The following is a 12714-nucleotide window of genomic DNA, read 5'->3' as shown; positions in this document are numbered from 1 at the left end:
CTTGCTTCCCTATATTCCTCAATAGATCCATCAGATCCTTGCTTCCTAAACCTCATGTAAGCTGCCTTCTTCCACCTGACTAGATTTTCCACTTCACTTGTCACCCATGGTTCCTTCACCCTACCATTCTGTATCTTCCTCACCGGGACAAATTTATCCCTAACATCCTGCAAGAGATCTCTAAACATCGATCACATGTCTATAGTACAGTTCCCCGCAAAAACATCATCCCAATTCACACCCGCAAGTTCTAGCCTTATAGCCTCATAATTTGCCCTTCCCCAATTAAAAACTTTCCTGTCCTCTCTGATTCTATCCTTTTCCATGTTAATTATAAAGGCCAGGGAGCGGTGGTCACTGTCCCCCAGATGCTCACCCACTGAGAGATCTGTGACCTGACCCGGTTCATTACCTAGTACTAGATCTAGTATGGCATTCCCCCTGGTCGGCCTGTCCACATACTGTGACAGGAATCCGTCCTGGACACACTTAACAAACTCTGCCCCATCTAAACCCTTGGAACTAATCAGGTGCCAATCAATATTAGGGAAGTTAAAGTCACCCATGATAACAACCCTGTTATTTTTGCACCTTTCCAAAATCTGTATACAGTGTTTACGTCAGTGTTTCACACAAACGTCATACTGTCTGTCAAAGTGAATGTAGGGGTATTACATATAGTCTCTGTGTACAGTATGTGACATTCAGGCTCTGTGTTCTGTGCCCAGTGTGAGAATACATTAACTCTGCTCTGTGAGATTTGATGTGTTTTTCTCTACCTGTTCTGTGTGTGCAGTGTGATTCAGTGTGTAGTGGTCTCACTGTCTCCGTGTACAGTGTGAGTCAGTGTGTAGTGATCTCACTGTCTCTGTGTACAGTGTGAGTCAGTGTGTAGTGGTCTCACTGTCTCCATGTACAGTGTGAGTCAGTGTGTAGTGGTCTCACTGTCACTGTACAGTTTGAGTCAGTGTGTAGTGGTCTCACTGTCTCCATGTACAGTGTGAGTCAGTGTGTAGTGGTCTCACTGTCACTGTACAGTGTGAGTCAGTGTGTAGTGGTCTCACTGTCTCTGTGTACAGTGTGGGTCAGTGTGTAGTGGTCTCATTGTCTCTCTGTACAGTGTGTAGTGGTTTCACTGTCTCTGTACAGTGTGAGTCAATGTGTAGTGGTCTCACTGTCTCTGTGTACAGTGTGAGTCAGTGTGTAGTGATCTCACTGTCTCCGTGTACAGTGTGTGTCAGTGTGTAGTGGTCTCACTGTCTCCATGTACAGTGTGAGTCAGTGTGTAGTGGTCTCACTGTCACTGTACAGTGTGAGTCAGTGTGTAGTGGTCTCACTGTCTCTGTGTACAGTGTGGGTCAGTGTGTAGTGGTCTCACTGTCACTGTACAGTGTGGGTCAGTGTGTAGTGGTCTCACTGTCTCTGTACAGTGTGGGTCAGAGTGTAGTGGTCTCACTGTCTCTGTACAGTGTGAGTCAGTGTGTAGTGGTCTCACTGTCACTGTACAGTGTGAGTCAGTGTGTAGTGGTCTCACTGTCTCTGTGTACAGTGTGGGTCAGTGTGTAGTGGTCTCACTGTCACTGTACAGTGTGGGTCAGAGTGTAGTGGTCTCACTGTCTCTGTACAGTGTGGGTCAGAGTGTAGTGGTCTCACTGTCTCCGTGTACAGTGTGGGTCAGTGTGTAGTGATCTCACTGTCTCTGTACAGTGTGAGTTGAGGAAGTACATGAGGGACATGCGGGGCAGCCGTTGTCAGGAGTAGGCCAGAGTCGAGAGTAGAAGAATCATACTTTGGCTCAAAGGAGGCTTCTGCTCGAAAGTTTCTGTTAACGTTTCCTTTTTGTTCTTGTCTTATTGTACCTGGCAAAGTAAATGGCCATTGTGTGTTCTTCATGCCAGATGTTAGAGTCCTGGGAGACCCAGAGTCTCCAGGGACCACATCTGTGTGAAGTGCATCTGGCTGCAGCTCCTTGAAGACCGTGTTAGGGATCTGGAGCAGCAGCTGGATGACCTTCAGCTTGTACGGGAGAGTGAGGAAATAATCAATCAGAGTTACAGGGAAGTAGTCACCCCTAAGTTGCAGGAGACGAGTAGCTGGGTGACTGTCAGGAGGAATGGAAACGTGAACAGGCAGTTAGAGCAGAGCACCCCTGTGGCTGTTCCCCTCAATAAAAGTATACCATTTTGGATACTGTTGTGGGGGAATGACCTCCCAGGGGAATGCCATGGCAACCAGGTTACAGGCACCGAGCAGAAGGGAAAGAGAGAGAGAAGAGGGGAGTGGTAGTGATAAGGAACTCAGCAGTCAGGGGAACAGACCGGAGATTCTGTGGACGTGAACGGGACACCCGGATGGTATGTTGCCTCCCAGGTGCCAGGCTCCCAGGGGATGTTTCAGATCGCGTCCACAACGTTTTGGAGAGGGAGGGGGAGCAGCCAGATGTCTTGGTACATGTTGGTACCAGTGACATAGGAAGGAAACACAATGAGGTCCTGAAAAGAGAATTTAGAGAGCTAGGTAGAAAGCTGAGAAGCAGGACCGCCCAGGTAGTAATTTCTGGATTGCTGCCTGTGCCACGCACCAGTGAGGGTCGTCGTCGTGGCTATCCCTCGAGGTCGAGCATGATGGTTTTCGTTCTGTTGATCTACTTATGGGCTTTATAAGTCCAATCTTGGCTTTGAGCCAGTGAGAGTAGAAACAGGATGATTTGGCAGATAAATGTGTGGCTGAGAAGCTGGTGCAGGGACAGGGCTTCAGGTTCTTGGATCACTGGGATCTCTTCTGGGGGAGGTCTGACCTGTTCAAAAGTGATGGGTTGCACCTGAACCCGAGGGGAACCAATATTCTCGCGGGCAGGTTTGTTAGAGCTGTTGGGGAGGGTTTAAACTAATTTGGCAGAGGGGTGGGAACTGGAGTGAAGGGACTCAGGATAGGACGGACGGTAAAAATGTAAAGACAGCGTGCAGTCAGACTGTCAGGAAGGGCAGGCAGGTGATGAGACTCAGTTGCAGCCAACAGGCTGAGTATCAAAACATCAGGGATGCAGAATCAGAAAGGACAGCAAATGCGGTCCTCAAGGTGTTGTATCTAAATGCACGTAGTATAAGAAATAAAGTGGATGATCTTGTTGCACGATTGCAGATTGCCAGGTATGATGTTGTGGCCATCACTGAATTGTGGCTGAAGGATGGTTGTCGTTGGGAGCTGAATGTCCAAGGTTACACATTATATCGGAGTGATAGGAAGGTAGGCAGAGGGGGTGGTGTGGCTCCACTGGTAAAGAATGGCATCAAATCAGTAGAAGAATGTGACACAGGATCGAAAGATGTTGAATATTTGTGGGTTGAGTTAAGAAACTGCAAGGATAAAGGGACGTTGATGTCAGTTATATACAGGCCTCCCAACAGAGCTGGGAGGTGGACCACAGATTACAACAGGAAATAGAAAAGGCGTGTCAAAAGGGCAATGTTATGATAGTCATGGGAGATTTTAACATGCAGGTGGATTGGGAAAATCAGGTTGGTAATGGATCTCCAGAGAGTGAGTTTGTTGAATGCCAAAGAGATGGCATTTTAGAGCCGTTTATCATCGAGCCTACTACGGGATCAGCTATACTGGATTGGGTGTTATGTACTGAACCAGAGGTGATTAGGGAGCCTAAGGTAAAAGAACCCTTAGGAACCAATGAACAAATGTTCAAAAGTTGGAAGGTTCAATTTGAAGTCAGAGAAATGTATACAATATACATCCTGAAATGTTTTTTCTTCGCAAACATCCACGAAAACAGAGAAGTGCCCCAAAGAATGAATGCCAGTTAAACGTGAGAACCCCAATGCCCCCTCAGCTTCCCCCCCCATGTGTAAGCGACAGCGAGCAACAATCCCCCCTCCCCCCCACCGGCAAAAAAAATAGCATCTGCACCCCCACCGAGCACTCAAGCGTGAGCAAAGCAATAGCAAAGACACAGACTCGCAGTTACCCCAAAGACTTAGCATTTCACCCGGCATTCAACATACCACAGGTTCTCTCTCTCCCTAATAAGGGAGAATGAGGTGAATCCTCAACGTGCAGACTATTTTCTAAATGGGGAGAAAATCCAAAAATCTCAGGTGCAAAGGGACTTTGGAGTCCTTGTGCAGAACCCTAAAGGTTAACTTGCAGGTTGAGTTGGTGGTGAGGAAGGCGATGTTAGCATTCATTTCAAGAGGTCTAGAGTACAAGAGCAAGGATGTGATGCTGAGGCTTTATCAGGCACTGCTGAGGCCTCACCTTGAGTACTGTGACAGTTTTGGGCTCCTCATCTTGGAAAAGATGTGCTGGCATTGGAGAGGGTCCAGAGGAGGTTCACAAGGATGATTCCAGGAATGAAAGGGTTATCATATGAGGAAAGTTTGTTGGCTCTGGGTTTGTACGCGCAGTAATTTAGAAGGATGAGGGGGGATCTCACTGAATCCTTTCGAATGATGAAAAGCCTAGACATAGTAGATGTGGAAAGGATGTTTCCCATAGTGGGAGAGTCGAGGACAAGAGGGCAGAGCCTCAGGATAGAGGGGCGCCCTTTCAAAACGGAGATGTGGAGAAATTTCTTTAGGCAAAAGGTGGTGAATTTGTGGAATTTGTTGCCACATGCAGCTGTGGAGGCCAGGTCATTGGGTATATTTAAGGTAGAGCTTGATAGGTTCTTGATTGGACAGGGCATCAAAAGTTATGGGGAGAAAGCCGGGAACTGGGGTTGAGGAGGAGGAAAAAAGGATCAGCCATGATTGAATAGCAGAGTAGACTTGATGGGCCTAATTCTGCTCCTATGTCTTATGGTCTTATAGTTATGGAGTCAATGTGCAGCTTTCTAACTGTACAGTGTGAGTCAGTGTGTAGTGATCTCTGTCTCTGTACAGTGTGGGTCAGTGTGTAGTAATCTCACTGTCACTGTACGGTGTGAGTCAGTGTGTAGTCATCTCACTGTCTTTGTACAGTGTGAGTGTGTAGTGGTCTCTCTCTGTCCTGTGTACAGTGTCAGTATCTGAGTCAGTGTTTGTGGTCTCCCTGTCTCTGTGTGCAGTGTGAGTCAGTGCTCGGTGGTCTCACTGTGTGTATGTACTGTGTGAATGAGTGTGTAGCAGTCTCCCTGTCTCTGTGTACAGTGTGAATGAGTGTGTAGTGCTTCCTGTGTATGTGTGCGGTGTGAGTCTGTGTTTGGTGGTCGTACTGTCTCTGTGGGTAGTGTGTGAATCTGTTTTACTCATAACCTCTTAACTGTGTGTAATGTCCAAGTGACTGTTCTGCCTGTGGGTGAAGTCACATTGTGTTCAGTTGCCTGACGTGTCTCTCTGCCTGTTCTAGACCCTCACCATCACGACATGTACCTCAACTTCAGTAACTACCTGGCTGTCCTCAACAACGAGACACAGAACCCCAATGCCACAGGTAACTGCAGTCTTGCGCAACCTCCTGGGACCCAGCGTGGGCAGACTATACACACTCTCCATACCGTCCTGTGTGAGTGTGTGTGTGTGTGTGTGTCTCTCTCTCTCTCTCTCTCACACACACAGATGTACACAAATCCATACACACCACACACACACACAGGCACACAAACGTATACACACCATACTCTCTCTCACACACACACATACACACACCTGTAGGAGCAAGCTGAAAGATCATGCAGAAGTGGTGTATGAAGTAGCGGGTGTCCGATTAAAACTGGTGCGCACTAGGAGACTAAAACTTATCGACCTGTACATGAATTTAATTCATCTTCTGAACATTTTAAAGATTAGCATTGTCACATGTACATCAACACTTTGGCGCAGCTAAATGCTTCATTTGCTTAAATGACAAGCAAAGTCCGAGGATTGTGCAGTCTGCAAGTGTCATTATACCACAAAGCTTACCCACAACGTACCAACCTTACCTGTTCATCTTTGGAAAGTGGGAGGAAACGGGAACCCAGAGCAAACCCACATGATCACGGAGTGAACTTGCAAACTGCTGACAGACAGTGGCAGGAATTGACACTGTTACGCATTACGGTAGCCATTATGCGAATGTGCTGCATTCTCAGTTGGCAATGATTACACAGAGACTGGGAAAACAGATTTTCAAGATTCAGGGTTGGTTAAAGTAATTTCTTGTACACAAGTGTAAATGAAATAATTGTTAGTCTGGATAGGATGCAGCGCAAAAAAAAAAATAAGATAAAGAGAAGATATTGGACCGCTTGAAAATGATGCTGGAGAGGTGGTAATGGGGAACAAGGGAATGGCAGAAGAACTGAATAAGTATTTTGCAGCTGTCATTACTGTGGAGGACACTAGCAGTATGCCGGAAGTTCACACGTGTCAGGGGGAAGTTCCTATTACAAGGGAGAAGGTGCTTGGTAAGCTGACAGGTCTGAAGGTTGGTAAATCACCTGGACCAGACAGTCTACACCCTAGGGTTCTGAAAGAGGTAGCTGAAGAGATTATTGAGTATTAGAAGTGATCTTTCAAGAATCACTAGATTCTGGCATGGTTCTTGAAAACTGGAAAATTGCAAATGTTCCAAGGGTCTCGGCCTGAAACGTCGACTGCACCTCTTCCTAGAGATGCTGCCTGGCCTGCTGTGTTCACCAGCAACTTTGATGTGTGTTGCTTGAGTTTCCAGCATCTGCAGAATTCCTGTTGTAGGCTGGTCCTGGACCTATTTCCTGGCATAATTTACATATTACTATTTAATTATTTATGGTTTTATTATTATTTAATTATTTATGGTGCAACTGTAACGAAAACCAATTTCTCCCAGGATCAATAAAGTGTGACTATGACTATAGATTGGAGCTGAGAGGAAAATTGGATTAGCCATGATGAAATGACAGAGCAGACTTGATGGGTCAGATGGTCTAATTCTGCTCGTATATTTTATGGACTTACTTCAAGTATGTAATGCTGAGGCTTTATAAGGCACTGGTGAGGTCTCACCTGGAGGATTGTGAGCAGTTTTGGGACACCGATCTGAAAAACAACGTGCTGACATTGGAGGGGTTTGGAGGAGGTTTACAAGAACGATTCTGGGAATGAAAGTCTTAATGTATGAGGAGCGATTAGTGGCGTTCTAAATTTCTCTGGAAATTAGAAGAATGGGGGGGGGGAATCCCTTTGAAACCTATCGAATGTTCAAAGAGCAGATGTGGACAGGATGTTTCCGAGGCGAGGGAGTCTGAGGGCAGAGCCTCAGGATTGAGGGACGTCCATTTAGAATGGAGATGAGGAGGAAGTTCTTTAGGTGAGGGGATGGTGAATCTGTGGAATTCATTGCGAAACGTTGATATGGAGGCCAGGTCACTGGCTGTATTAAGGCTGAGGATGAAAGATTCTTGCAGACTAAATTGATTATTGACACATCTAAATAGGTTAATAGAAAATCCAGTTTTCTATTCCAACAGTGAGTGCACACTGTGACACAGTTAGTGAAGGTGCTGAAACTTGGCTGTCTTCACTGCTGTACTTGTGGACTGCATCTGAAGTTCCCGGTTACCAGCCGCACACAATCCACAACCTGTTCATTAGTTATTATCCATCGCTGCTCTTTCCCCTCCCTCACACACCCCACCCCGCTCGGCACTGTTAGAGCCCGGGGCAGGGACACCATCCCTTGAGGGGGAAGGCGGTGCCTACACACTGAACGGCAAGATCCCACAGATTAATGTGCACCGTAACCTCACGCTGCACATGGTCCCAGACGGGGAGTGGTGTCACGTGACCCTAGTGAACAGCAAGATCCCAGTACTAATGTACACCATAAGCTCACTATCACTCAGGCCCGGAGGGGAGCAGGGATGGAGGAGCAGGTGACTGCTGTGGGCAGTGACAGACTGAGACCTCGCCCCACCACCCCGGTTGACACTGTTTTGTCCTTTCTCTGCCAGTATGGAAGAAGAATTTCCTGAGGTTGAAGCAGCTTGTTCTGATTGGAGGGCCGGACGATGGTGTTATCACCCCCTGGCAGTCCAGGTACAGCTGTTGGGGGGGGTGGGGTCCATTCACCTGCGGGGCCACACCTGGGGGGAGGGTGGCACACACCTCACCTTTCTGTCCCTCAACCTTGTGTCCCTTCTCCCGCACTATCTCTCGGCCACATCTCCCCCCTCCGTCTCTCAGCCATGCACCCATCCCCATCTCCCACCCCCATCTCTCCACCGCGATCCCAGTCACTCCGCCCCATCACCTGGCACATCTCCCCACCGACTCTCCGCCACGTCTGCCCGTCCGTCCGTCTCTCCATCACGTCTCCCCACTGACTCTCTGCCACGCCTGCCCCCCCGCCCGTATCTCCACCACGTCTCCCCACCGACTCTCCGCCACGCCTGCCCCCCCGCCCAGCTCTCCACCACGTCTGACCCCCATCCGTCTCTCCACCACGTCTGCCCCCCATCCGTCTCTCCACCACGTCTGCCCCCGTCCGTCTCTCCACCACGTCTCCCCACTGACTCTCTGCCACGTCTGCCCCCCCGCCCGTCTCTCCACCACGTCTGCCCCCCCGCCCGTCTCTCCACCACGTCTCCCCACCGACTCTTCGCCACATCTGCCTCCCTGTCCGTCTCTCCACCACGTCTCTCCTGTCTCTCCCCCAATTCACTCAACCCTCTCTCTCACCCATCTCACTCCCCCTTCTCTCTCCTCCACCCCTCTCCCTCGTCTCCTCACCTCCACCTCGGTGCTGTTCCCGGCCGATCATCCTCTCTGACCCCTCCCTTCCCACTTTCCTTTTCCAGCCACTTTGGATTTTATAACGAGAACGAGACGGTGGTGGAGATGAAGAATCAGTTGGTGAGTTTGTGGTTCACTGTGGCTGGAGGGGTGGTGAGGGTAGTCCTGGGAATCTGCTCCTGGAAAATGCCACACACATCAAAGTTGCTGGTGAACGCAGCAGGCCAGGCAGCATCTCTAGGAAGAGGTACAGTCGACGTTTCGGACCGAGACCCTTCGTCAGAACTAACTGAAAGAAGAGCTAGTAAGAGATTTGAAAGTGGGAGGGGGAGGGGAAGATGAGGAGGTTATCTGGATCTCGCTCAGAATCCACGCCCACTCCCTTGGTAACCACGTCCCCTCGCATGATCCTTTCCACATGCAATTGTTTACTTGTCTTGCCCCACCCCACCCCAATTATCGTTGTTTTCCTCACCCAACCCTTTTCCTTTCATTTCTGCTGCCCTCCTCTCCCTTCCCTCCCCACTCTCCCGGTCTTGGATCTGAATCCCCACTCCGTCCTGTCTGGAGGCAGCACCACATGGGCCGGGGGGCCACATTGGGGAAGAGGTGCTAAAGTGAACTCCTGGCTCCTCTCACGTGGGGGGTAGGGGTATGGGGTGATGGGAACTCCCCCAGCAGACGGCAGGGTAGTGACGTTTGGGTCAACAACCACCCCTTGATCCAGTTATCGTTCCACTGCCCAGTTTCCTCAGCGTGACCACACTCCGAAATCACATCAGTGCACAGTATTCCGACAGAGAGCCTCAGCCCCAAATGCTGACAGTTCATTCCCCTCCATCGTTACCCCCACAGTTCATTCCCCTCCGTCGTTACCCCCACAGTTCATTCCCCCCATCGTCCCCCACAGTTCATTCCCCTCCATCGTCCCCCACAGTTCATTCCCCTCCGTAGATCCCCCGATTCATTCCCCTCCATCGTTACCCCCACAGTTCATTCCCCTCCACAGACACCCCCATCGTTACCCCCACAGTTCATTCCCCTCCACAGACACCCCCACAGTTCATTCCCCCATCGTCTGTCCCCCACAGTTCATTTCCCTCCACAGACACCCCCATCATTACCCCCACAGTTCATTCCCCTCCACAGACACCCCCACAGTTCATTCCCCCATCGTCTGTCCCCCACAGTTCATTCCCCCCATCGTCCCCCACAGTTCATTCCCCTCCACAGACACCCCCACAGTTCATTCCCCTCCGTCGTGAACTACTGACTTCCTTTGTCAAGCGTATTCACTCTGTCTGCCACAAAAGATGGGATTTCTTGGTGGCCATCCATTTCAGTTTGACTTCCCATTCCCATTCTGACATGTCAGTCCACGGCCTCCTTTACTGCCTCAAAGAGGCCACACAGGTTGGAGGAACAACACCTTATATCCTAACTGGGCAGCCTCCAAACTGATGGCATGAACATCGATTTCTCCAACTTTCGGTAATTTCTCGTACTTGCCTCTTTTCCATTCCCATTCCAACTCTCACCCCTTCTCTTCTCACTTCTCCAAGACCTCTCCCTGGCATCCATCCCTCCCTTTCTCCCATGGTCCGCTCTCCTCTCTTATCAGATTCCTTCCTCTCCAGCCCTTTGCATTTTCTGCGGCTTCACCTATCACATGTGAGCTGTGATCCCGTTCCACCTGCACTCTCATTCTGGCCTGTGTCCCCTGCCTCTCCAGCCCTGTTGAAGGGTCTCGGCCTGAAACGTCGACTGTTTATTCCTATCTTATATATGTTTATACATGGCGTTTAACTGCGACGAAGGTACTCTCAAGACCGTAAAGAATGAAACCATTAAGAAAGTCTTTACCTACAAGTACCTCGGGTCAAGAATGATGAGTTCGGAGGTCATAAAGATACGGAAGGCGCTGGCGTGCAGGGCTATGAACGACATGAAGGAAATCTGGAAGTCGAACCTGACCAGAGGGCTTAAAAAGAGGATTTTCATAGCAGTCATAGAGTCCATTTTCACATATGGATGTGAGACGTGGACACTCACCAAGACGATGTGAAAGTCTCTAGATGGTTGCTATACACGAACGCTCCGGATGGCTCTTGACGTGAGTTGGCAACAGCACATGACAAACATCGAGCTCTATAATGACCTACCGATGCTCACCACTAAAATCGAGGCGAGAAGACTGCAACTAGCGGGGCTCTGTCTACGCCACCCCGAGCTACCTGCCAGCCTAGTCATCATATGAGAGCCCAAGCACAGGAGGATGAACCCTGGGCGCCCTCCCAAGACTATGGTCAACACGCTTCTAGAAGACAGCGGCGCGGCTATTGTAGATGAACTGAACGCACTGATGAGGGAGAGGGAGAAGTGGAGAGTCCGTCATCGTTCCCGACGCCGGCCCCCTAGGCCTGAGTCGACATAGTAGTATTGGTAGTTATTCCTATCCATAGATGCTACTTGCCCTGCTGAGTTCTTCCAGCATTTTGTGTGTGTGTGTGTGTGTGTGTGTGTGTGTGTGTGTGTGCTGGTCTGGATTTCCAGGATCTGCAGAATTGCTTATGTCTGTGAATGCATTGCACATTGCAGCTTCCTGTGCGAGTGGAAAGCGTTTGCGAGATGCGAGTTTCTCTTTGTGATGCGCTTGTTGGGCAGGCCCGTTCCACACTGTAATTTGGGAGATCCTGCCATTGCTAGCTAATGAGATTATCTCTAGTATTGGCAATGTTCTGATGAAAAGTCGAGTTAGGTTCCAAAAACGGAAGAAAATTCGTGCAGGATTTCACAGGACTAGGGTTTTGAAAACATGATATAACATCTGTACCCGTGGCGGACATTTCATATTGATGTACAGTACCACTCATCAGGAGCACAAAGACACATACGGTGGACGGTGTCACTTTTAATACCACATCCTTGCTGTTAGGTTCGAACAGGTTGGGCCTCAGCTCTGTTCAAACCGTTTCAATTACTGCTTCAGAGAGAAAGCCAGGAGCTCAAACACAATATTACTAACGGATATCTAAGAATTTAGTGTAAATCACCGCCAGTGAAGGAGGCTGTGAATGACGCTGCTTCCGTGGAGCGAGATCGCCACCTACAGGCGTTGGATGGAATTTAACGTCGTGCCGTTTTAAAGTCGTTCTTTTAAACTTTCTCTGTAATTAGCCGCTGATTCGAGGGTTTCATTTTACGCGTTACCTAATATATTGCAGCAGCACAAAAACTGACTTTCACAGTGTTATGGTGATGCTTGCTGGTGTCGGTGAATTGAACTGGGAACGGGCGACATCTGTTGGATATAGTCGACATCACCGGAATATCGACCACAGAACAGTACAGGCACTTCGGCACACGGTGTAGGTTGTGCCGACCATTTTTACCGCACTCGAAGATCGTTCGAGCCTTTTCCTCCTGCATAGTCCTCCATCTTTTCTATCATCCGTGTGCCTATCTAGGAGTTTCATTAATGCCCCTAATACATCTGCCTCAATACCACCCCTAGCAGCATGTTCCACGCACTTTGTAAAGACCTTACCTCCGACGTCCCCGCTGTACTCTCCAATAACCACCTTAAAATTATTCCCCTTGGTATTACCTATTCCCTCCCTGGGGAAAAAAAAAGTCTGGCTATCTACTCCCTCTACACCTCTTATCACCTTGAGCACCTCTATTAAGTCACCTCTCATCCTCCTTTGCTCCTTTGCCCTACCTTGCACTACCTATCCTCATAAGACATGTTCTCTAATCCAGGTAAATATTTCGTTCTCTCTGAAGTTTCCAAGTTCTTCCAGAACTGAATGTGAAAATGTATTTCATAAAGTACCAGTGCCCACCAACAGGGGCAGCTTTAACCCAGACCAGTGAAACAAGACTATCTGACTACTGATGCTCATAATTACTTGACTATACTCCTTCCCATGTACGTGCGAGGTTCCTCTGGGTGCTTTGGTTTCCAAAGATGTACCGGTTAATAGGTGAATTGGCCATTGTAAACTGTCCTGTGACTAGACTAGTG

The 12714-nt window shown here is 49.0% G+C and overlaps 1 protein-coding gene across 1 annotated transcript in view; it reads left to right on the top strand.

Annotated features, from left to right (window-relative positions):
- LOC134346533 (lysosomal thioesterase PPT2-A-like) overlaps nucleotides 1-12714 on the top strand; it is a 45570-nt gene that overhangs the window by 19396 nt on the left and 13460 nt on the right. Inside the window, exons 5-7 of the mRNA XM_063047944.1 lie at nucleotides 5341-5424; nucleotides 7907-7991; nucleotides 8753-8807. Of these exons, the coding sequence (XP_062904014.1) occupies nucleotides 5341-5424; nucleotides 7907-7991; nucleotides 8753-8807 (224 nt within the window). The remainder of the gene's footprint in view (nucleotides 1-5340; nucleotides 5425-7906; nucleotides 7992-8752; nucleotides 8808-12714) is intronic.

This window comes from Mobula hypostoma, chromosome 5, assembly GCF_963921235.1.
Source record: "Mobula hypostoma chromosome 5, sMobHyp1.1, whole genome shotgun sequence".
Lineage (NCBI taxonomy): Eukaryota > Metazoa > Chordata > Chondrichthyes > Myliobatiformes > Myliobatidae > Mobula > Mobula hypostoma.
The sequence above is the reverse complement of the archived record's forward strand: the minus strand, read 5'-3'. Positions and strand labels throughout refer to the sequence as shown.